Source organism: Typopeltis vanoorti, chromosome 4 (genome assembly GCF_054136105.1).
Source record: "Typopeltis vanoorti isolate ZY-2024b chromosome 4, IOZ_Tvanoo_1.0, whole genome shotgun sequence".
In the NCBI taxonomy this organism is placed as follows: domain Eukaryota; kingdom Metazoa; phylum Arthropoda; class Arachnida; order Uropygi; family Thelyphonidae; genus Typopeltis; species Typopeltis vanoorti.
The window spans coordinates 49,040,964-49,066,084 of NC_143552.1; the positions used below are offsets into that span (position 1 = coordinate 49,040,964).

The following is a 25,121-nucleotide window of genomic DNA, read 5'->3' on the forward strand; positions in this document are numbered from 1 at the left end:
TAGCTTTCTGAAGATAAGTTATCTTCAGAATTTGTAATTATTATTTGGTCGTCGGCAAAGAGGAGAGTGTTTAAGTTAACTGTAGGTGAAAGTTTAATTCCTTGATGTAAATTTTTACTCCATTTTATTATTATTTCATTTAAGTAGATATTAAAAAGAGTTCTGAGAGGGGACATCCCTGTCGGACCCCTTGGTTTATTATTATTATTATTATTAAACAAGACCTCATGGAGTCAAAGACTCATCTAGGAGGTCCTTTTATCTCACACACATCTCATCATACCGTGTTTTAAACACATTCAAACTCCTTGCAGACACCACACTCTCAGGCAAGGCATTCCAATCACTCACAACTCTGCACGAAAAAAACCTGCCTCTCACTCCCCTACTCACACCCTCTTTATACAGTTTCCAGGGATGACCTCTGGTTCTCTCCTGATCTCCCACTATTCTCTGTAGAACGTCTCCACCATTGATCCTATAACAATCCCTTACCAACTTGTAGGTCTCTATCATATCTCCCCTCTTCCTTCTCTCCACTAGACTCTGCAAATTACATCTTTTCAATCTTTCCTCATACTCGACATTCCAGAGGTCAGAAACTACCTTAGTCAGTTGCCTTTGGACCCTTTCCAACATCTCTTCATCCTTCTGAAAACCAGGTGACCAAATCTGGGCACAATAGTTCATGTGTGGCTTACAACGTATACTAGGATATACATTAAAATAAATTTTAATACACTTCCAATATTTCGGCAACATTACGTTGCCATTTTCACAGGAACTTAAAAACAAGACACGTGCACGCAAGCACAACAAACAGTAAATGAGGACGAAGCAGGAAGCTATTCTTTCTCCCAAAAGTCCTGATGGTGCCTCCTAGTGGGCAATGTTGGTATTCTTGGGCGATTGGGCTGAAGGTCTTCTGATGTAGGTTTCCCAAATTTGGGGCAGTCTCATGCAACCACATTTGTTTTGGATTGTTTCTTAGGGCTGAGGATAAAGCAAAGTCGCCCAAGCGAAATCCAGGAAATTCGAAGTATGATTTTGAACAAAAATAAAAATACCATAATCTGGAAAATTGGCAATAGTTTTTTTTTTTAAACAATATTACAAATAACTATCTAGAAATAAAATATTCGAGAACAAATAAAATGCTTTTTCGACTAATTAGACGAAAAAGCACAAAATTAGACAAATTAGCACAAAAATTAAAACTGATTATCTCTCTCGTATATGATAGCTCGTGATTTAATCTTATTTGTATTTGATTATTTTCATATATACTTGTGATAGCTTTTTGGATATTATTTGATATTTGTCTTTCTTTTAATATGTTAAATAATGTTTCTTTTAACTTTGTCAAATGCTTTTTCAAAGTCAATAAATGCAATGTGTGTTTCTAAATTATATTCTCTTCTTTTCTCTATTATTAATTTTAGGCAAAAGGTCTATACATGATCGTCCTTTTCTAAATCCATTCTGTACTTCTGGAATAAAGTTTTCAGAATATTCATTAGTTTGTTATTTAAGATTCTGCTATATATTTTGTAACAGGAATTTAGTATACTGATACCTCTATAGTTTTTAGGGTCATCTCTGTTACCTTTCTTAAAGATAGGAATCACAATTGCTTTTTTCCATTCTATTGGGGGGATACCAGTTGAGTAAATTTTATTTAAAAATAATAAGAGTCTTTCTTTGAATCTTGTTCCTGCATATTTATATAGTTCTGAATCTAGCTTATCTTCTCCAGGTGATTTTCCGTTTCTTGTTTCTTTCAGGCTGATTTCTAATTCTTCTTCAGTTATTTCCTTTTCATTTTCGTTAATTGTTTGCCAGTTGTCTTTTTTAAAATATTTGTCTGTCCACAGTTCTGTGTAGTAATTTAGAAATTCTTCTAATTTCAATTCAGTGTTTAATTTTATGTTTTCTTTGGTATCTGCATTTAAGTGTTTCAAAATCTCATATACATTGGGTCTTATTTTATATAAATCATGTTCTAAATTAGAAACAAATTTATTCCATGATTCTCTATGTCTTTTTCTGACTTCTCTTTTAGCTATGGCTCTTATTCTTTTATATTCTATTTCATCTTCTAATCTTTTACTGCTTAACCATTTGTGATAGGCTTCTTTTTTCTTTTTGATTATTTCTTTGATTGTATCATCCCAGATCTTCAGTTTTTTTCTTTTATTGAATTTTTTGGTTTTTCCTAAGCTTTCATTTGCTGCTGCATTTAGTATCATTTTTATATTAAGCCATTCTATATCTATTTCTTCATTTTGTTTTATTTTATCTAGATATTGGTTAATTCTTTGTTCATATAGCCATTGTACATTTGTGTCATTCAGTAATCTAGTTTTATAAACAAATGTTTCAATTTTTCTTTCTGTTCTTGTTACTTGTAGCCATTTAAGTGGTAATCTTAATTTTATTTTAACAAGGAAGTGGTCACTGCTTATTTCATATCCTCTGTGAACTCTAACATCTAATGAAAATTTTGATGTCTTTTCATTTAATATGAAGCAATCTAATATTGATTTCCATCCTCTTGCTGCCCAAGTATATTTATGTATGTCTTTATGTTTATAGAAGGAATTCATTATTTTTAGGTTATTATAAAACTACAAAGTCAATCAATTTTTTACCATTTCTGTTTAGAGTGTGTTCTCCATGTATTCCTATATTATTATTAATTTTTGTGTTTCCAATTCTTGCATTTAAGTCTCCTGCTAAAATTATGTAATCATTTTTATTTATTTTATTATATATGTTTTGTAGCTGATTATAAAAATCAATATTATCCTGTTCTCTTCCTTCTTCTGGGGCATATAAACCAATTATTGTTAAATAGCCTCTATCTATTTTTATTCTAGCTTCTATTATTCTTTCATTCCATAATTTATAATGTTTTAATTGTTTTGAAAGGGAGTTATGAATCCAAATCATGACTCCTGCTTGTGCTCTTTGGTCTCTGTTGACTACATTGTATATCACATTAAAATTTTCAGGTGGCTGATTAATTTGTTACTTTAAAACAAACAGTTATAAGCAGTCATGTTATAAACACATTACCTGATTTACAGAATTTGTTGTGTCACTTTCTTTGGAATAGTAATAAAACTTTCCAATGGAAGACAGAAATTCAGTGTTAAAAAATATATATATAATGCTTCCTGCATTTGTGATATTTGTCATTAGTTCCTGAGTACCAGTACTGTGTTGGTTGTAACAGTATGTAATTATTATTATTATTATGTTATGTTATTATATTATTATATTATTATTATATTATTATGTGTGACCCCCTGCAAGTCTGAAAACTTGCAGGCGGTCACACTAACCATTATTATTATTATTATTATTATTAAAACAAGACCTCATGGAGTCAAAGACTCATCTAGGAGGTCCTTTTATCTTACACACACATCTCATCATACCGTGTCTTAAACACATTCAAACTACTTGCAGACACCACGCTCTCAGGCAGGGCATTCCAATCACTCACAACTCTGCACGAAAAAAACCTGCCTCTCACTCCCTTACTCACACCCTCCTTATACAGTTTCCAGGGATGACCTCTGGTTCTCCCCTGATCTCCCACTATTCTCTGTAGAACTTCTCCACCATTGATCCTATAACAACCCCTTACCAACTTGTAGGTCTCTATCATATCTCCCCTCTTCCTTCTCTCCACGAGACTCTGCAAATTACATCTTTTCAATCTTTCCTCATACTCAACATTCCAGAGGTCAGAAACTACCTAATTTTATTATTCATTCAATAGCTATCATATTTCTTGAATTCATTCACTGACAAAGCACTCACTCACTCACTCACCACCCTCCACACAAAAAAAAATCATGTCCCCAGTAACTACATTCCTATACAGTTTTAAGGGATGATCTTCTTTTTGCTTCTTCTTGTCATGTATTGAAAATTTTTTCTGCTTCAATCCTATAAAACTCCATTAATAACCCCCTCCCCCATCATACACTGTTATATCTTTGTTTTCTTTCTTTTCTTTCGCTATTGTTTATTTATTATACTAACTTACTTCTTTAATAATGCCCTACTCAACTCTACCTAGGAATGCTTCCTTTTCGGACACTAGCAAATTTATTTTTTATTGCTGCGCCAGCCAGAGTCCTATAATATGAGCTTATTCAAAATTCAGGGAAATATTCCTAGGTTAACTGGCATTCATTCTAATAAGCACTAAATAGATACTGGTTATAATTGCAGTAGTGACCAATAAATCTATTACTCAAACACGCTCATTAAATTCCCTCCTGCTATGGTTCTAAATTTTTTGCAAGTGGTAATTTGAATTCTTGAATCAAGCACGAAACAGGCATATACAATAAAACATGCTTATTGGAACAAATTCACTTTACAACTATAATTGAAATGGGATATTAAGCTTTACAAAATCTCTTACTAAGTTAGTTACTCAATACTAATTTAAGAAAACACTCATAGATCAACTTGGCAATTACTCACACTCTATGCAACACTAAAACAAGCTAACTGTGTTATTCTAAATCAAACTCTTAATTCTTGCTACATTAACATGCATTTCTCAACCTGTTACTATTCTGATATAAATCATCTACAAAATATCAAATTCACATATAATCTCAGTCACATCAGCTAAAATTTCACTCCTGACATTCCTTTGTTTAGCAGAATTACTCTATCTCAAAATTCAAATCCTTATTATAGTCCACTATGAAATGTCCACTTAATATGATCTAACATTAAATTCTGTCTCATTTAAACATACAACAAAGGTCTTTACGTTACCCAATCCTTTTCTTCCGAAGATCTGTTAACGGCCGTGTATTTCGGGTCCTCCTTCCGTCAGTAGCTTCTGCAATGGGCTTATGACTACGCCGTCCATTTTACATTCTTCCCGGACTCGAAATTCTCACTGCCTCGATACAGCACATTCTCTGCTCCTACTCAAGTGGGACATCTCTCTCTCTCGCTCGTCCCTACTCCGTTCGCTATTCAGGAATCCTCGAAGTGAAGTCAGGAACAACCAGAAAAAAGCCCTGCATTATTGCGCGCATTCCACTTATATTTAGTCCCTTCTTTCCCATACGACCCTTTGTTTTCATGCCCTTAAGGATCCTCAAGTCCTAGCTGCCGTTGAGGTGTTGTATTCTCGGGAATCCCTCTTATCATCTTCCTCGTACGTTATAGCTGGCAGCATTACGGCTGATATGTGCGCATGTAACTCGACCTTTGCACTCGAACTCTTAACTTCTTTGGCGACTTATTAAGTTTAAGACAGCTTAATGGGACAAGATTATACTACAATTTCCTTATTAAATTTTCACTAATCCTATAATCCTTCAGTTTAACTTTCAACTACAACATTTTTTTAGTACGATTTACATGTTATTATACAAATTCCTTTGCAACATAAATTCAGAACTGTGTGCTGTCAACCAGGTATTATCTGAGTTAGCCAAATTCTTATGTTAGATTCTGAATGAATAATTTCTAAAAATCGTCCATTCAGGATCTAACAACACCCGCTTTACTAGCCATAAGAAAATTTTACAGTTACAGAAATAACTCACAAATTTATTGAGGTCTCATTAGTGGGAGCCAGACCCAGAAGTGTTACCATACAATATACAAGTAGCCAAAAGGTCACACCTTATTATTAAAATACTTTGAATTAGAGATAGATGTTGAAAGTTTTTCCACTTTGTTATATTATAAATTAAAGATGACAAGAAAGTATAATTTGGACTAATTTGGATAATTTGCTAAATTGAATCTATATTTAACATTACAGGATTATTGGCTGAGTCTGTTGTATAAATTGCTAGTTGGAAGAAGAGTACTTCAGATTACGACATCACCTTCTGATCCTAGAACTAGAGTTTATGCTCACTGTACACTTCAAGGAAAGTATGTATATAAAACATAATACTTCTTTGGAGTGTATCATTTCTATTAAATCACAAAAATAACAATATTTTATTTCCTATCTATACCTCCATAGTCAAATGAACAGTTGTACCAGATTAATCATAAATGCTTTAGTGTTTGTCCTATCACATCTTAAATTTATTTGGAAGCTATGTACCCTTTCTTTGATACATTTTTGGTAATATATTCCAGTACTCCAGTCCACTCACTTTCCACACAAAAAATTTTATTTATTTTTTTAAATTAATTTTTTTAAAAAAAAATGTATTTATATTAAAAATTTATTCTCTTATTCTTAAAGTAATATCCCTGATATTACTTTCATTATCCGCTGCTGAACCCTTCCAATATTTTTAATGACTATCCAAAATTCAGATGATAAAACTTGCATAAAGTTTCCAAAGTCCACTCTGATGAAGTCCTTATATAAATGATTAATCACTTCCTTCTTTTTACTTGTTTCCCTACTTGCTATAGTTGTCTTCTGTACTTCAGTACCTTGTCTGTTATTACATTAATATCTTGTCTGTTTCTCTTCCAGTATCACAGCACTATGAAAAAAAAAAAAAAACATATACTTGTATCATGTCTACATAACCGATATGCCTTCTAGTGTTTACCAAAGCTATTAGGTGTAATTTCATCCAATTCTGCTTCCACTTCATTTTGCATGTCAATGGTTCTACAGTTTATTACTCTCACAGAAAGTTAATCCTCTGTTTTCTTATTTTTCCCTAGCGCTGCATTAATGTTCTGCTATTTCAAACACACACACATCATTCAATGTCTCCTTTTGATGTCTCATGAGAAAGCAGTTAGAACTCCTCTTCCAATCTGACATTCTAACTGCTTTCTTTTGAAACTGTTTTCACACATTTTTGTTCCATGTATTTATTCCGAAGCTTGGAAGTTGTCTCATATCATCTGTTTCTAAGATATTTACAAATATTTGTAAGCAGATATTTGTAAATATCTGTTTACAAATAATGTAAACAGATATTTACATTTTATTATTCTCATTTAAATCCTTTTGAAAATAATAATGGAGAAATATACTAACTGTCATCTTCTATAGTATCTGATTGCCACAATCTACTTGCACACCTTTGGACAGATGCTATGGAATATGTTTAGAGAAAGTGGTTGCTCTTGATATCTCAAAGACATTTGATTGAACTTGACAAAAGGGCTCTTAAAAATAAGCTCCTAGCATATGGTTAGTCTTTTGTAACTGGATTAACATCTCTCTCTTTCTCTCTCTCTGGACGAATTATGCATGATGGCAGATGCACACCTTTGCAATTAATGCTGGAATACCACAAGACTGTTTCTTCATTTACTCTCCTCTTGTTATATATCAGCAAACTGCTTCGACTGATGACATTTAATTCAAAGTCTCACTGAACAAGGCCACTGATATACAGCAAGAATAGAGTAGATAAAGGAACAGTGTCCTGTGGCATTCCTTTGTTTCTTTTTTGATAGAACTTTTAGAATTATCTTCCTCTGTATCACATCATTGTTTCTTAAAGTTAATTATACTATTATATTGTTTTTATTCTTCATTCAAACATGGGCAGAGACAGTTTTTCATGTGAAGTACCTTCACATCTAGGCTACTTGTATATAGAAGGCAGTTAACTTTCTCTATATTGGATTACAATTCTCCATTATTATCCAATAATGCGTAGCTTCCATTCATTTCCTTTTATGAGAAGTGTCACTAGCCAGACTAGTTTTGACTTTTACTGAGCTCACCTCATCAGCAGGAGCTGGACCTGTGGTGATACTGAGAGCTACATTCAAACCAAAATATGGTTAGTATCTAGCTCTAGTTAGCTACTGATAAAGCTGTCTTTTCAAGACAGTTTTATTTTCCAGTTATAAGTTTGTTGATCAAAATAATGTTAATGTTAATAAAAAGAACCCATAGCAGTTCACATTGTTGGATATAGAACCTGTCTTTCCATTTGAAGAAAGAAAGAAGAATGAAGGTAATACTTAGTTTGTTATGTGCAGTGAAAATAGGTGTGATGTAAGTAATGGCTCTCTGTTCTGGTATATTTCTAAATAATATTAAATGTTAGTATGATTTTTTTGAATTTTAGAGTTTTTTTTTTTCTCCCAATAAAATGAGAATTTTTGATGTAAGAATTAGTATGTCTAATATAAAGACAACTTTAGAAATGCTTATCTCAATATGATACTAATGACATTTGACTTAAAATAGCAGCCATCTTTTTAAATGCCACCAATAACACTAATTGTAAAGCCAAAATTACTACTCTTCTATCAGATACTCTCTTTCTATTCAGAAATGAACAGTAAGATCACTGTTCATTTCTGTTCACTGTTCAGAAATGAACAGTGATCTTACTTAGTAGTATCATAACAAGACAAATGATCTTATTACTCCTATTTAAGTTTGTTTGAGGATTTAAAGAAACAACTTAAATCTCACTACACTCTAACTCAAAGATTATATGAAGAATCAAAAATTCATGAAGCTGAAACACTCTGGTCAACAGCAGTGGATGGCACATGACATCTTCAACTTGCCAATTGAAATACTTAGCTAAACTTTTGCTAAAATAAGTCAGCTTGTGCTCTTAGAGAATACAGAGACAAATGTAAGAGAGAGCTAAACACTGTGTAAAACTAGCTAAACAAAAGTCATGGAAAGGCTGGTAAGAACATAGAAAACAAATATTAAGAAGGTGGCAAGATATTCTCGAAGTTGTTGTAGAAGCTCAGAAACGGAGGAAAGAGTGCTGTAAAAGGAATTAAAGATCATAAAGGTGACATGAAAACTAGAGAAAAAAGATATCCTTGAAGTATGGAGTAATTACTTTGAAAAATTGTAAATGAAACAAGCAGTGATAGCATAGTGGTAAAAAACACTCAACACGAAGCAGTCAGGAATACATATCCATAATTGAAGTAGAAAAAGCCATCAAAGGTCTGAAATGTGGAAAGGCAGCAGGAGTAAATGGAAGATGAATAGACATGCAGGAGTATCAAAGAGATGGAAACGTATATGGAATTATAAGGCAGGTGATTATAATAGTCTTAGACGTCAACTTGAGGAAACTTCATGGAGGGAGAAATTGGAAGGTCAGGATATCATTAATGCTTGGAAAATTGTGAAGGAATATTTGTTAGCAGCAATAGTAAGCTGCATTCCATAATGAAGAAGAGGACACAATTTGGAGTAAAGTGGATGACAAACAATATTAAACAGGAACTGCATGTGAAAAAGAGGCTATGGAAGAGATATAAGGAGACAGGAGAAAAGCAGATGCATGAAGAATATAAGACACAGGCCAGGAGAGTGACTAGTATGGTAAGGAAGGCAAAACTGGAATATGAGAAGAGATTGGCCCTAAGATCCAAAGAAAATCCTAGTGAATTTTTTAGCTATGTGGCCAATAGGAGAAGAAATTATTGGGGAAGAATGACATTGTGGGAAAAAATGGGAATAGAGTGACTGATGCAGAGGACATAGTAAAATTGTTCAATGAACACTTTATTGGAATACTTCATCCAAGGAATATTTGTTAGCAGCAATAGTATATTAGAAGTATATTGGTCGCACTGATTAGATCGTCGGCTTGTCGAGAGCTCCTGAAAAGATTAGTAGTATTTTGTGTTAGCATTAGATATTCTACTAGAATTTTAAGTAGTATTGTTTGCTTTTTGTTTCTTGGTGTGTCTGTGAAATTTTTGTGTGTTTTCTGTTATTTTAATTATTATTTTTAAGAAAAGATAGCGTACACACGGCACCGATAAAGAAAAAAATGGCGGCCAGGTCGCCATGTTTGTTTAAGAGTTTTGATGTAAACGAATTTATGCAATGTGCTGTCTATGAGATGTATGCCTTGCGAAGAGCGGTGGGTGTCTGGTTAGAAAGTGATAGTGGAGTTAATATGTGTAGAAAGTGTAAAGAGAATGAGGACTTCAAGCGTGTTACGTGTGTCGAGAGTGATATCGTTAACGATAGTCAGAATGTAGAAAATGGCGGTGTGCTAGAGAATTGCGTGGTAGTGCCAGATAGGTGTGAGAGCGTCGCTGAAAGTGTAAATGAAGGTAGAAACACAGAAAGAATGGATGATTTGATCGATAATGAAAATGGTGAGATAAATGCGAGTAGCAAAATTGCCCGTTTGAATGGTGCGATACACAGAGCTAAAAGACAACTGGAGCGTATGGAAAAATGTGTGTTGAACGTACCGACAAATAACCGGCGGAAGTCTGTGACGGCAAATAATAGAATATTTGTAAACGTCAATAAAATGAAGGAGCGAGTGCTGTATGGGGATTCGCTATTAAGAGGCGTAATAATTGAGAGTTTAACGAAGTCGTACCAGCCGGGTGCGAACATAAAGGACGTCAGCGAATCTATTCAACTGCAAAAACAGAGGGTGAAAGAGATGATAATCGTGGCAGGAACGAATGATTTGAAAGAGGACAAAATGGAAATGATAGAGGATGTGAGGGAGTTGTTTGAGGTAGCAAAAGAGAAGAGTGAGAGAGTTAGGATTGTGAGTATCTTACCGCGGTATGACAGCGAAGAGTTTAGAAGGAGGGCCATAATTGCCAATGACTTTATGTGTGGGTTATGCATGGAGAGTGGTGTGGAATTTGTGGATGTGTGGAATGAGTTCGACGGGCGAAAGGACTTATATAAGATGGATGGGTTCCATTTGAATGGAGTTGGTGTACGGAGACTTGAAAGAGTGTTGATGAATGATGTGGAAGTGGATGTACAGACTCAGGGAAACTAGATTTATTAAGAGGGTGGGGGGAGTAGATATGCAGACTTTAGGGGGGCAGTTAAGTGTATGAATGAGTATATTATGCCCGAGCGAGTACAACGGACAACAAATCAGAATGGGATAGTTAGTATAAGGCATCAAAGTAGGGATGGGACAGATGGGCTTCTGCGATTCATGTACACTAATGCCAGGAGTATTAGGAACAAGAAAGAAGAGTTTTTGGCCATGGTTGGCACTTCCAGGCCACAGGTTGTCGGTATTAGTGAAACATGGCTGACAGAAGATGATAAAGCTAGTGGGATTGAATGCGACGGGTATAGCGTGTTCAGGAGTGACAGGGTGAATAAAAAGGGGGAGGAATGTTATTGATGATAGCTGATGAGCTTCAGCCAAGGAGTATAGAAGTTGAACTGCAGGATGGGGAAAAAAGCACATTTGAGGCTGTTTGGTGTGAGATAGAATCTAGCAGAACAAAATATACAACTGGGTGCTGCTATAGACCAGGTGATGGAGTGGATGGTGGGCATAGTATGCATAAGCAAATAGAAGAAATGAGTGGAAGGAGGGTAATTATTATGGGTGATTTCAATTATGGTAACATTGACTGGAAAGAGGAGAGGGCACATGGGAGGAAGGAATTGGATTTTATGCGGTTATTAAGGGACAACTATCTACGGCAACATGTATTGGAAAATACCAGAGGGCAGAGAGTGCTGGACCTAGTATTTGCAACTGAGAATGTGGCTGTAACGAACATGACCATGTTGCCACCAATTGGTGAGAGTGACCATAAGGTCATGACTTGGGAGGTGGCTAAAGGAGTCGAATTTACAATTAAGACAGGGTACATGTGGAATTACCGGGCTGGTAAGTATGACAAGCTTAGGTGTGTGCTTGGCTCAATGCCATGGCATGCAAAACTGCAAGGGCTGGATGTTGATAGTGCATGGGAGGTGGTTAAGAACTGTTTGCAGGAGGCAATGGTTGACTGTATACCAAGAGTCCGAATAATAAATCAATTAGAGGTTAAATGGATGAATAACACTATTAAGCTTGAGCTGCAAAAAAAGAAACAATTGTGGAGGAATTTTAAGGAGAAGGGTGACCATCAGGCGCAGGAACAGTATAAAGCTCAGGCCAGGATGGTAACAAGGGTGGTAAGAAAAGCAAAAGCAGATTACGAAAGGAAATTGGCCACGCAGGCTAAAGAGAATCCCAAACAGTTTTTTCAATATGTTGCAAGTAAAAGGAAAAATGCTCATGGTAGAATGATCTTAAAAAATGCTGAGGGTAGGGAGGTAACTGAATCAGTCGATATTGTGGAATTACTGAGCGAGCACTTTGCAAGAGTATATCATCCAGGTGGTGACTTTGCAGGAATGGAAGAACCAACAGCTTATACTGGAATTGTGATGAATGAAGTAGAGGTAACTAGTCTATTACAGAACCTCAATGTCAATACATCTGTGGGATTGGATGGTATACCAGCTCGTGTCGTACATGAAGCGGCCAAAGAATTGTCAGTGCCCTTGACCATTTTGTTTAATTTGAGCCTCAGGACTGGGTCAGTCCCAAGGGGGTGGAAAGAGGGGAAAATAGTTCCACTGCACAAAGGTGGTTCCAAGGCTGCTGTTGAAAATTACCGGCCAATCAGCATAACAGGAATCATTATCAAGGTCTTAGAGAAAATAGTCAAGAGGAAAATACAAGATTGGATAGAAGAAAATGGGATACTGTATCGGGGACAGCATGGTTTTGTGAAGGGTAGGTCATGCCTCAGTAACTTGCTCACGTATTATAACACAGTGACGGCTGTACTGGATAAGGGTAATGGGTTTACAGTGATTCTACTGGACCTTGCTAAGGCCTTTGATACCACATGGAATTCTAATCAGTAAATTGCAGCATATGGGAATGGACATAGGGTTGGTGAGATGGATAGGAGGGTGGTTGACGGAGAGATATCAGAGAGTGATTTACTCAGGAGTAGAGTCCACAAGACGGCCTGTGACTAGTGGTGTGCCACAAGGATCTGTTCTTGGACCACTGCTGTTTAATTTGTTCATAAATGATATAGGAAAGGATCTGAGAGGAACAGTTCATTTGTTTGCGGATGATGCGAAGTTGGGTAGGGCAATAGTGAATGCAAATGACGTCAAAATTTTGCAGGATGATTTGGATAGATTGGAGGTCTGGGCTAAGGAGAATGGATGTCAGTTTAATGTGGCAAAATGTAAGGTTATGCATTTTGGGGTGAAAAGATTGGCGGCAGTTTACTGCATTGGTGGAACCCTGCTCCAGGAAATTGATGAGGCACGAGATTTAGGAGTGTTGGTGGATAAGAAATTGAAATTTAGGGGACACATTGCAAAAGTGGCCAAATCAGCTCATCAAATCACTTGGTTGCTGAAGAATACGTTGACAAGCAGAGACAAGCAGGTTATTGTTCCTCTCTATCGAGCCTTGATAAGACCCCATCTAGACTACTGTACTCAGATTTGGTCACCTAGGTTTCTTCTTGATGGGGAGGAGGTGGAGAGGATCCAGAGGCGAGTGACCAAGATGATAGCAGGTCTGTGGAATGAACCATATGAGAACAGGTTGAGGATTTGTGGGTTGCAAAAATTGGTTGATAGGCAGAGGAGGGGAGATATGATTGAGACATTCAAATTACTGAAGGGTTTCTATAAAATTAATTCAGAAGATATTTTTGAGAACAGGGCTGGTTGTGGGTGGACTAGGGGACATCCATGGAAACTGGGCGAAAGTGTGGTTAGTAAAAGTGTTAGAGCTGGGTTCTTTACTTTTAGAGTAGTGAATGAGTGGAATGCGCTCCCTGAGTCTGTGGTGGATGCTGTGACAGTGAATGAGTTTAAGGCGAGGTATGATAGATACTGTATGAATGTCGAATAGTTGTGATGAATATGATTTGGGGCCTCCCTCGATGAGTCTAATGACTCCCTTTAGTTGCCCGTAATAATAGTAATCGTAGAGGAGTATATTTTAATACTAGAGGGATAGGGCATTTTCGAGGTTTAGAGGTGCAGGAGGAGAGTGTGTTCCAAATACTGAGTACTCTGACTGTCAGTAAAGTTGTGGGACTGGATGGTATTTCACCACGAATTTTGAGAGAATGTGCTGAAGAACTGACAGCTCCTTTGATCTGGCTTTTCAATGAAAGTCTGGCTACAGGAAAGATGCCCAGGGAATAGAAGGAAGGTAAGATAGTGCCATTGCATAAGGGTGGTAGCAGACCTGTCTGTAAACCTGGAAGTGTCTAATTATAGGCCAGATTATGTATCATCAGTAGTTGTTAAGATCTTGGAGAAATTAGTGAGCGACCGTACACAGCATTGGGCAGATGAGGATAATGTTATCTGAGAGAGTCAACATGGATTTGTGAAGGGGCACTCTTGTTTTAGTAATATGCGCTAGCTTTTTATAATAAAGTTACAAGAGCAGTAGATGAGGGAATTGCATATACTGCCATTTTCTTGGATTTAGCGAAGGCATTTGACAGGGTGCCACATGATAAGCTGATATTTAAGTTGCAGCACATGGGTTTGGATGTCAGGTTGGTCAATTGGATTCAGGATTAGCTGTCTGATAGGTATCAGAGAGTTGTGTATGGTTGGGAAGTTTCAAGGAGGCAGAGAGTTACAAGTGGGGGTCCCACTGGTCTCAGTACTGGGACCTATATTGTTTAGCCTTTATATCAATAACATTGTCAGTGGATTGCATGGGGATATTCAGTTGTTTGCAGATGATGTGAAGCTGGGAAGGGTTATTAGTAATAGTGCATATGTCATATGTGGTAGCAATGCAAGAGGATTTGAATAAGCTAGACAGATGGGCAAATGCATGGGGTGCCGGTTTAATGAATCAAACTATAAAGTCTTGAGGTTTGGGAAACATCGATGGGATGCCACATACTCTATTGGAGGAGCAATACTGGAGGAAGTAAGGGAGACGAGATCTGGGGTTGATGATTGATAGAAACCTGAAATTTAGGGGACATATTGCAAAGGTGATGAAGGTAACACAGAGGATTGCTGCAATAATGAGAAGGACCTGCAGAGATAAAAGAGTTATCATTCCGTTGTATAAGACCCTGATCAGACCACACTTACACTGCTGTTCTCAGATTTCGTCCAAAGGATTTGAAGGGATAAATTAACTGTGGAAAGGTACAAAGGTGGATAAAAAAGATGGTTTCATGACTGTACAATGTTAGTTATGAGGATTGGCTAAGGGAATGTGGACTGCAGAGTTTAGTGGGTAGAAGAAAGAGAGGTGATACGATTGTGACTTTTAAACTGTTGAGAGGTGGTCACAGGGAGTTCTTTCACTTGGTTGAACAGCAGGAAGGAGTAATGACAAGGGGTCATCCCTGGAAGTTATGAAATTAAACTGTAACAAGAGGGTGAGTAGTGGTTTCTTTGCATGGAGGGTGGTTGAACCATGGAATGCATTGCCTGATGGAATGGTGAAAGCGAGAATGGTCTGTGAGTTTAAGGAGTGGTATGATTTGACTCCTCCCACAATGAGTCTTGATAGACTTTGTGTTTCCTAGGAAGGACCTCCCACGATGAGTCTTTTGACTCCATGTAGGCCTGAATAATAATAATAACAATAATAATATTTGATTAGAAATGCTCAAGTATGGAGGTATAAAAGTCTTACAGTGGCTGCACTACATAGTTCAGAAAGTCTGGACAGAGAGACGAATTCTGGTTGTTTGGAGTAGAGCTCTCATAGTACTCATATATAGAAAGGGAAATAAAACTGAATGTGAGAATTACAGAGGTATTTGGTAAGATTTACGCAAGTATACTTGAGAAACGGTTGAGAAGGATTTTGTAGATCTGGAAAAGGTATATGACAAGGTGCCAAGTGAGAAGCTATTCAATATGCAGTTATATAGTGTCAATGGGGCATTATATCAAGCAATACTTAGTCTTTATTTGAGTTGTAAGTCAGCAGTTAGAATTGAAGGAAGTACAAGAAGATGGTTTGACATTAAATCTAGCATGAGACAAGAATGTACATTATCTCCTTTGTTATTCATTATCTATATGGATCATTATGAAGGAAAGTGGTATTAAACCTGATATCAAAATTGGAGATGTTGATGACAGCTCTTTACTTTATGCGGATGATGTTATACTTCTAAATAAATCCACTACAAATCTGCAAGATTCCCTGACTAAATTGAATAACTGTTGTAATAGATATGGTATGATGGTCAGCAATAACAGCAATAGAACAAGTAAAACGTTTAAGCTACTTAGGCATGATTTTTAGTGAAGATGGTAAATTAAATATGGAAATAGACAACAGAATCAAAAAATCTGGTATAGTAGGAAGTCAACTGAATAAATTTATATGGAATATTAGAGAAATTAGTCAAAACACTAAATTAGCTGTATACAAGACAGTGTTCAAACTAATTTTAACTTATGGATCCCAGAGCTGGGTTAGAAATAAAACACTTGATCAAGGACTAGAGACTACAGATATGAGAGTCTTGAGAAAGATTAGCAGCATGAACAGATGGCATCAATGGCAATATCATATTAAAAACAAGGATATTAGGAATGAACTTAACATTGTCAGCAGCCAGGAATGTGTTAGCAGAGCTAATCTGTTGACACTTAAACAGAATGGGAGAGGAAAGATTAGCAGTACGAGTGTTCTCTGCCAGGTTGGGAGGAAAAAGACCCAGAGGAAGACCAAGATATAGGTAGATTGATATGGTAAAAAAGCATCTTAGAAGATAGAAATATAAGATCTGATAATGTTAGAGTCTTGACAGGAATGCGTCAAGACTTAGTTGAGTTTGCAACTTCAGGTAACAGTCTGATTTGGAGGGAAATTGTAGATAGGATGTTAGTAATGATGTAAATTTTTCATGTAGTACTATCATCTCCTGTACACCCATTGAGGGTACATGGCAAGAATTTGATGATGATGATGATGATGAGCTAAATGTTTGGAAATCTGCATGAGACATACTAATTCTTACATCAAAAATTCTCATTTTATTGAAAAAAAATACAAAAAAAACCTCTACAATTCAGAATAATCATACTAACATTTCAACTAGTTTGGATGTAATATTAATAATTTACCTAAAACGTGAAGCTGGTAATAGGATGGAACGTGGTGTGAAATATGATCATTTAACCAAAGGCCTTTTTATTAGTCTTTTTTACAAGAAATGGGAAGAAAATTGGAACAGTAATGTGTCTAGGTCTCCTGGAGGTTTTTTTCCAGCAGTGAGTTTGCATTCTTCATGAGAAGAAGTGAGGCTGATACTGAATGTAAAATGGAATGCTAAAGAAGATATGCCAGTATGTGTGTATGTGGATAATAATGAAGATGATTGGTGTAGATAGACTCCATCAGGAAAAGGAAAGAGTACTATTGATGTAGTCTGGCTCAGGTACGATATCCATTAAATACAACCTGTCCTTACTTTGAAATTGAAATAATCGATCCTGGAGAGAACTGTTATGCAGCTATTGGATTGGCTTGATGGGATTATCCTAAATATAGGCATCCAGGATGGAATAAAGGATCTATATTCTTACACGCAGATGATGGTAAAATCTTTGTTGGTAGTGGTGTAGGTTAGGGTGTCCAGATTTTCAAAATAAAAAAGGGACATTTAAAATTTTTCAGCAATTAAAAAAAGGGACGAAAACGGGACACTTATGGTATGCTCTACATAAAAATGGAATAAGATATAATTATAATTACAGTACACAGGACTGAAGTGTGTATTATAATTATGGTTTTGGTTCTTTCAAGATGATCATCATCAACAACCATGGGTCCAGTGCCCGTAGGTGTCCGATGCCATCTTGACATGATTCCTCCACTGCATTCTATTCTGTGCAAGATGACTCAGTCCGTGCATAGAGCCTCCGCACCATTTGACAATGTCATCACCCCGTTCTCTGTTTGGTCTTCCTTTTTTGTTCTTTCCTTCAATCATCCCAAACAGCAGCAGCATTTTTATTTTCCTCTCATCGTTCATTCTACATATATGGCCAAAGAGAGGTTCCTTTTGATTATTTTCTGGATCAGATTTTCTTTTGGTTGTATTCGTCTGTAGATTTCCTCGTTGTTCACTTTCTGGATCCAACTTATTCTCAAGATCTTTCTATAGCACTTCCTCTCAAATGCTAACATCCTCCTTAATGCACTCATAAAAGTCAATACATGAAATGTCAAAGTGTGTCTTGATCACAATTATTGCTTTCACAGTCTTGATGTTGAAACAGTTCTTTTCATCAGACCACAAAGAACTCATGAGAGAAAAAAATTCTCTTTACAGCTGCGTTTGTTCCTGGGATTGCCATAATAAACACAACAACTGGTAGTATGTTTTTGTAGTGGATGTTTTTTCTTGGAGCATCTTAAACACTCACACCACTTTTTGTCCATTTCAGCATTTGTGTCCTTCCATTCTTCCATCTTGGAGTTCACAGCATTATTTATATGGCTGACTTCATCAAATAATTCATCTTCATCAACAATATTGAATAGTTTGCTGTCAACATCACTGATTGCTTTTAGGCTGCTTGCAACTTCAACCCAAGTTAGTGGAGTTTGCAACTTAATCCAGTGAAATGCTTTCAGTGGCTGGAAACGATTAGTCCATTTGTTTAAATATTCAAGGAAAGTATCATAAAATAAATAGTGCCTAAAAATTCTTTTTCATCAAAGATGACCTCATCTTTGAACTCTGAAATAATTGATGACATTTTAAATGTTGGAAAGTCAACTTTCCTATTTGTAATTTTTTGATCTGAGCAATTCCAATTCTTCTACCACTTCAGTTGCCAAAATATTTTCCCTTTCTATTTTCATTATTGCTAAGAATATTCTCAGCTGACTTTGCATGAAATGGAGCTAAAGTACTGATTGTTGGTTACTGAAAAATGATTTTGACAATGTGGGGCATTTATCTTGTGATAAAAAGAAAGATCTGAGCTCATCGTACATGTCGATAATACTATTCACAGCTGGTAGTAATGATAACCATCTTGTTTGTACACACTCTAGAACATGCTTGTTGGTTGATTGGTACCAGCAAAGGTTGGTCGATTGGTAGAGCTTCTGCCTACTAATGGCTCAGTAGAAAGTTAAGCAAATTTGAGTGTGGTTAGTAGTTGGAAGAGAAGTTCTGCTGTTTCTCCTGTTATGTTCTGAAAATCTATCACTTTAACCTGAATACCTTTATTCGGGATGAAGTACCTAACAAGGACAAGCACCAACTTCAAATAGCTGTGGTTTGATGTGTCTGCCATAACTGACACATATTTGGCTTGTTTCAATTCAGTTGCTATTTCTCGCATTGCGTGAGGTGCCAAGACATTCACTAAAAGTGATTGGCACTTTGTTCGCCAACGTGTAAATTTCTTTTGAAATAAATTTCTCACTATTGCAGAGGTGCAGTCCTTTGACCTTAAAGAAAGGTCATTTTGTGGTCACCTCAAAAAAAAAAAAACAGCATATGCCTCGATATAGTCACAAAATCACCGTTGTCAGTGATAAATTATTGATGTTACAACCTTGACTTTCTGAGAAAAAAAAGCTGGCAACACTAGTACAGCAGTCAACATAAATACTTTGCGGCATAAGTGTGTTAAGGTTAGATCATAACATCTCTCACTTCTGAAAAGTAAGTGCCAATTTAACTTTGTGCAGTTTTTGTTGTGGAAATGAGGCAAGTTTATTTAATTTTTTTATGTATTATCAATGTTTTTTATGCTAGTAAGTGTTTTTTTATGTAACATTTTTACATGTTGTTAGTTTTCTGGTTATCCAAAAGTAGCACTACTATCAATTTAAAGAAAATGAGCACTTTGTCATAATTGTATTAGGTTTGTTTGACAGTTGAAAACATAAACATAATCTCTCATATTTCATTGTTAATTTTTCTCTGCTTGTGATGGTAGACTTTTAAAATTTTACTTTTTTATTATTTTAACTATTTATTTATTATATGTGTTTATAGTAGTATACATACATGCTACATGCCTTTAATTTCCTTGTATAATCCACACATGCATACAGTATACTTTATAAACCCATTTTTTTCCCTTTCATTTTAACTCATTTCATTTTAACCCATGCATGAAATGAGTAGTGCAAGCAAGAAAAAAAAAAGTTCATCAGTATTCAGATGAGTATTTGAAGTTCTGTTTCATACCTGCTGCTCAGGATGAATGGTCACCATTCTGTCTATTGTGCGAATACTGTTTGACCAAAGAATCAATGAAAAAAGGTTGTCTCGTAGCACATTTGAAGGTGAAACAAAGCCTTCAAATGTTTTTATGTGAACTATGGTTTGAACCAATTTAAGTCTCTAAAGGAGAAGTTTGAAAAAGATCAACTATAGATTCGTTGTTCTCTGTACAAGCTACTACCCAAAATTGTACTCTTGAAGCTAGTTATGAAATTCTGCTCATAATTAAATCAGGAAAAAAATCGTAGTATAGGGAAGGATTTAATTAAGCCAGTAATATCAATGTTTCTCAAAATAGTTCTGGAGAAAGATAAAAAAGATGTCAAAGGAATGCCACTGAGCAATAACTGTTAGCAAAAGAATAGATGAGATGGCTGAAGATGTGAAAACACGGTTTGTTGAAAAGTTGAAATCAAGGAAATTCTCAATACAGATGGATGAATCAACTGTAAGAAACAGTGAGGCTGTATTGATGACCTATCTAAGATATATTGACAGTGGTGAATTTACTGAAGAGATTTTGTTCTGTGAAGCATTGAAAACCACCACTATTGCCATTGATATATACAATAAACTCAAAAAATTATTTAGATAAAGCTAAAATGTCAATGAAAAATATTACATCTTGTGCTACAGATGGTGCTCCTGTTATGATGGGCAAGAAACATGGCTGTTTAAAATTAATGAAGGATGGCAATCCTGAAATGTTGCTTGTACATTGTGTTATTCACAGGAAAATTTAGTTTCCATAAAGCTTTAGCCTGTTCTAAATGAGATATTGAATTCAGTTATAAAAGTGTCAACAATATGAAAGCTAATGCTAAATATGAGCATCTCTTCAAACAATTTTGTGAGGATAAAACTGCTGACCATGAAAGACTATTGCTTCACACCGAGGTGAGATGCAATCACAGGGGAATTGACTGAGAAGATTCATGGAACTATTTGATATTCTTAGTTTTTGAATGACAAACCTGAAATGAAACTTCTACAAACAGTTGATGATTAAGCATTTGTGAGTGATTCGACAGATCTTTGAAAAGCTGAATATGTTAAATAAGCAACTGCAAGGAGCAAATAAGACCCTTGTTGATGCTTATTTGTCTTCATTGCATTTCTGCAATTATGTCAAAAGAATGTTTCAGCCAAAAAAATTTATCAATTTTATTGGCTAAATAAGTGTGAGGTAACTGATGCTACTGTACTTGTTATTGCAGATCACCTGATCAAAATGGCCAGTGATTTAAATGACAGATTTTCTGATTTAAAAGAAAGATTTTCCATCTTGGATAACTGTTGTGGCCATGCAGTATCAAGAACTCTCAGAAATGCAAAATGATGAGTCTATTAGAACTTTATTCAACATAAAAGGAACAATGGCATGGCTTTGTGAAGAGACAGAAATGAAATACTGAAAGTCAACTAGTTTTGCAAGAAAATTACTGTTGCCCTTGCCATTGTCATATTTAGTTGAATGTAGCTTTAGTGTTGTAAATGGCTTGTTACTGAAAAAAAGAAATCATCTGGATATCAAAAACCATGGGGATCTGAGATTGAAATTGGCTAAATTAGTACCTCAAGTAAAAACTCTTTGTAGTAGGCATCAAGCTCAAGGATCACATTAACTTGGATTTTATTTTCCCAAGTTGAGTTTGATTTATGTTTTATAATATACAAAGTAAAGTGTAATATAAAATTTATATTCATTGAAGAAAGTCAAATGTATTCTTTTGATACATAGATGGTTTGTGGACATTTAGGACTGATGGAACGAGAGTATGTGCAAAGTGTGAGCTAAATGAGGATTTGATGTGCTAATATGAATTTGATGACAGAAAGTGTTAGTAGCGAGAATATCGTGGGAAGAATGAGTGCTCGTTCGAAAGAGAAGCATGGTGTCAAAAAAAGGCAAAAAATTTTAAGAAAGCATTGAAAAAGAAAACAAGTGATTTGAAAACCATAATGGATGGTAAAAAGAACGAAAGCAAGGTGAATGTGGCAGTAGGAAACAAAATTGAGAGAACAAAAGAAACTGGAAATAGCATGCTGAAGGGATCAAAAGTGGGAAAAATGGAAAGAATGAATGAAAGCGAAAGTTGGATGCATGGACCGAAAGTACAGAAACTCAAAAGGATGAATAAGAGTGAAAGTGTGAAGCAGGAGTCGAGAGTTCTAAAATTAGAAAGATTGAATGATAGAGAGAATGTGATGCGAGATTCGAAAGTTGAATTGGGTTGGATGAGGCAAGAGATGAAATGGATGCGGAGTGAAATTAAGAAAATTCGGGCGAAAAACGATTAAAACAAATCAAGTAGGTACGAAAGAGTTAATAAAAGATGAGCGAGTGGCATTGTATGGTGACTCCATTATTAAAGGTGTGCTGGATGAGGGGATGCACGAGGTATGTTTTCCAGGTGGTGAAATGTGTAGAGTGATTGAGGCATTGGATATGAGGAGGGAGTGAGTGAAGAAGTTGATGGTTTTAATAGGTACGAATGGCTTGACAGAAGACAAAGCACGTCAGAATGGATATCAGGAGGCTGCTTATATGGATAAAAGAGAATAGTGTGACAGGAAGGGTAGCAAGCATGTTGCCTAGGTAGACTGTGATGAGATGAGGCAGAGAGCAAGGATTATGAATGGTATGTTGGCTGAAATGTGTGAGGAGAGAGGAGTACAATTTGTTAATGTGTGGAATGAGTTTGAAGGACGAAGTGAACTGTATGGGAGCGATGGACTGCATTCAAGTGGTTATGGTGTGAGTCACTTGGAGAGACTGTTGCTGGAAGTAGAGAAGTGAGTATAGAGGATGAATCAGATCAAGTGGGAAGTGATGTGGAAGAGCAGGAGAGAGATTGAAGAGGTGGTTATGAATGAGGAAGTAGGTGGCATGAGTATAGAAAAGAGAGAATGGGTGTGCAAGATGAACAGGGAAACGGGGAGGCTCAGGGTGGACAGGGGTACACAGCGTGAGAAAGGTGGTTGCTCCACGAGGATGTGAGAGCATGTGTAGACAGGAAAGGAATGGGATGACCGGGGATCAAGAGGAAACAGTTGGAATTGAAGAGGGTTCTAAAATGAATAAACAGAAAGGGAAATGGCCCCAGTCGAGCATGGAGAGATCACATCGAATGAGTGTTATCGGTGGAACTAGCTGTAGATCCAGGAATGCACTGTTGTGTTTATATACAAATGCTAGAAGTGTAAGAAACAAGGCAGATGAAATGGTTGCACTAATTGAGTCTGTTCACCCAAAAATTGTTGGAATAAGTGAGACATGGTTAGATGAGGGCGACATCCTGACAGGAATAGAGATGGAAGGATATGATGTGTTTCGTGAGGATAGAAGGGGTAAAAAGGGAGGGGGGAGTGCTATTGATAATAGAGAAAGAGTTATGTCCATACAAAGTAGAGATGCAAGAGGGAAATAGTGCCAGTGGTTTGGAGGCAGTATGGTGTGAGATACAAGTGAATGGAATGAAATACTTGGTTGGATGTTGTTATAGACCAGGAAATGTGGATGGTGGTGACTATGAAATGTATAATCAAATTAGCCAAGCAAATAAGAAAAGAGCGATCATAATGGGCGATTTTAATTATGGCAATATTGACTGGAATGATGAGATAGCAACTGGAAGTAAAGAAAATGAGTTTTTTGAGTTTTTGAGGGATAACTACCTCAGACAGTATGTAACAGAGGGCACACGAGGATTGATTGTCTTGGATTTGATCATCTCATCAGAAGATGTAATTATAAATGAAGTGTCAAATCACCCACCAATTGGTGAGAGTGGCCATGAGGTGATTACCTGGGTGGTTGCCAGCAGTGTGAGGACCTCTGTAAGAAAAGGGTATATGTGGAACTACAAGGGGAGGGTGATTATGAAGAGCTCAGGAGACAGCTTGCAGGTGTAGCATGGAATGAGCAATTAGCTGGAAAAGAGATCAATGCAGTTTGGGGATTTTCAAAAACTATCTAGTAGATGCAATGTCTAAATGTATTCCAAGGGTGAGAAGGTTAAATAAGGTAGGTGAGAAATGGATGAATAAAGAGATTAAGCATGCGATACAGAGAAAAAAGGCATTATGGAGGCAGCATAAGATAAGTGGAAATACCAGGCAAGGCGGGTGACTTGGTTGGTGAGGGTAGCTAAAGAGAGGTATGAACAGCAGTTAGCTAAGGAAGCCAAAAATAATCCTAAGGAGTTCTTTTGATATATAGCCAGTAAAAGAAAGAATGATTATGGAAGGATGACATTGATTGGAGAAAATGGTATAAAGACAACTGTTGCAGAAGGTGTGGTGGAGATACTTAATTAATAAAGGTCTTTCAATCTTGTGAATGTGACTTCATAGAGAGAGATTGAGGGCAGTTAATGATGGGGAAGAGAGACTGACTGTAAGTGAGCAAGAGGTGTATGGGGAGTTGAGCAAACTAGAAGTAAATAAGGCTGTGGGACTTGATAATATATCATCACATATTGTGAAGGAATGTACCAGGGAGTTGATGCCGGCCTTGACATATTTTTTTAATAGGAGTCTTGCATTGGGTCAAGTTCCTAAGGAGTGGAAGGAGGGCAAGATTGTGCCACTTCATAAAGGAGGTGATAGAACTCAAGCATCAAACTATAGGCCTTTCTGTGTGTCAGGTGTTGTAGTTAAGTTGTTGGAGAAGCTTGTGAGAACCAGGATTCAGAATTGGGTTGATAACAATGGTATTATCTTTCATGGACAGCATGGATTTACTAAAGGGAGGTCATGTTTTAGTAATCTACTTACTTATTATGATAAGGTGATTGCTTCCATAAGGTTTTAAAATTTGGAAAACAAAAATGGGTTGCAGAATTTTATGCTTGGTGAGGATATATTGTCGGAGATGGAAGAAATAAGAGATCTGGGGGTGATAGTGGATAAGGATCTGAAATTTAGGGAACACATAGCCAAAATTGTGAAGACAACACAAAGGCTTCTGAGAATGATGCAGAGGACACTGACTTGTAGAAGTAGGGAAATTCTTGTTCCACTGTATAAGGCTTTGATTAGGCCACACATGGACTAATGTACCAGATTTGGTCACCTGGTTTTCAGACGGATGAAGAGATGTTGGAAAGAGTCCAGAGGCGACTGACTAAGGT

At 36.3% G+C, this 25,121-nt stretch overlaps 1 protein-coding gene across 1 annotated transcript in view; it reads left to right on the top strand.

Annotated features, from left to right (window-relative positions):
* LOC150107287 (heparanase-like) overlaps window positions 1-25,121 on the top strand; it is a 321,370-nt gene that overhangs the window by 258,966 nt on the left and 37,283 nt on the right. The window contains exon 9 of the mRNA XM_090391135.1: window positions 5,816-5,931. Within this exon, the coding sequence (XP_090247261.1) occupies window positions 5,816-5,931 (116 nt within the window). The remainder of the gene's footprint in view (window positions 1-5,815; window positions 5,932-25,121) is intronic.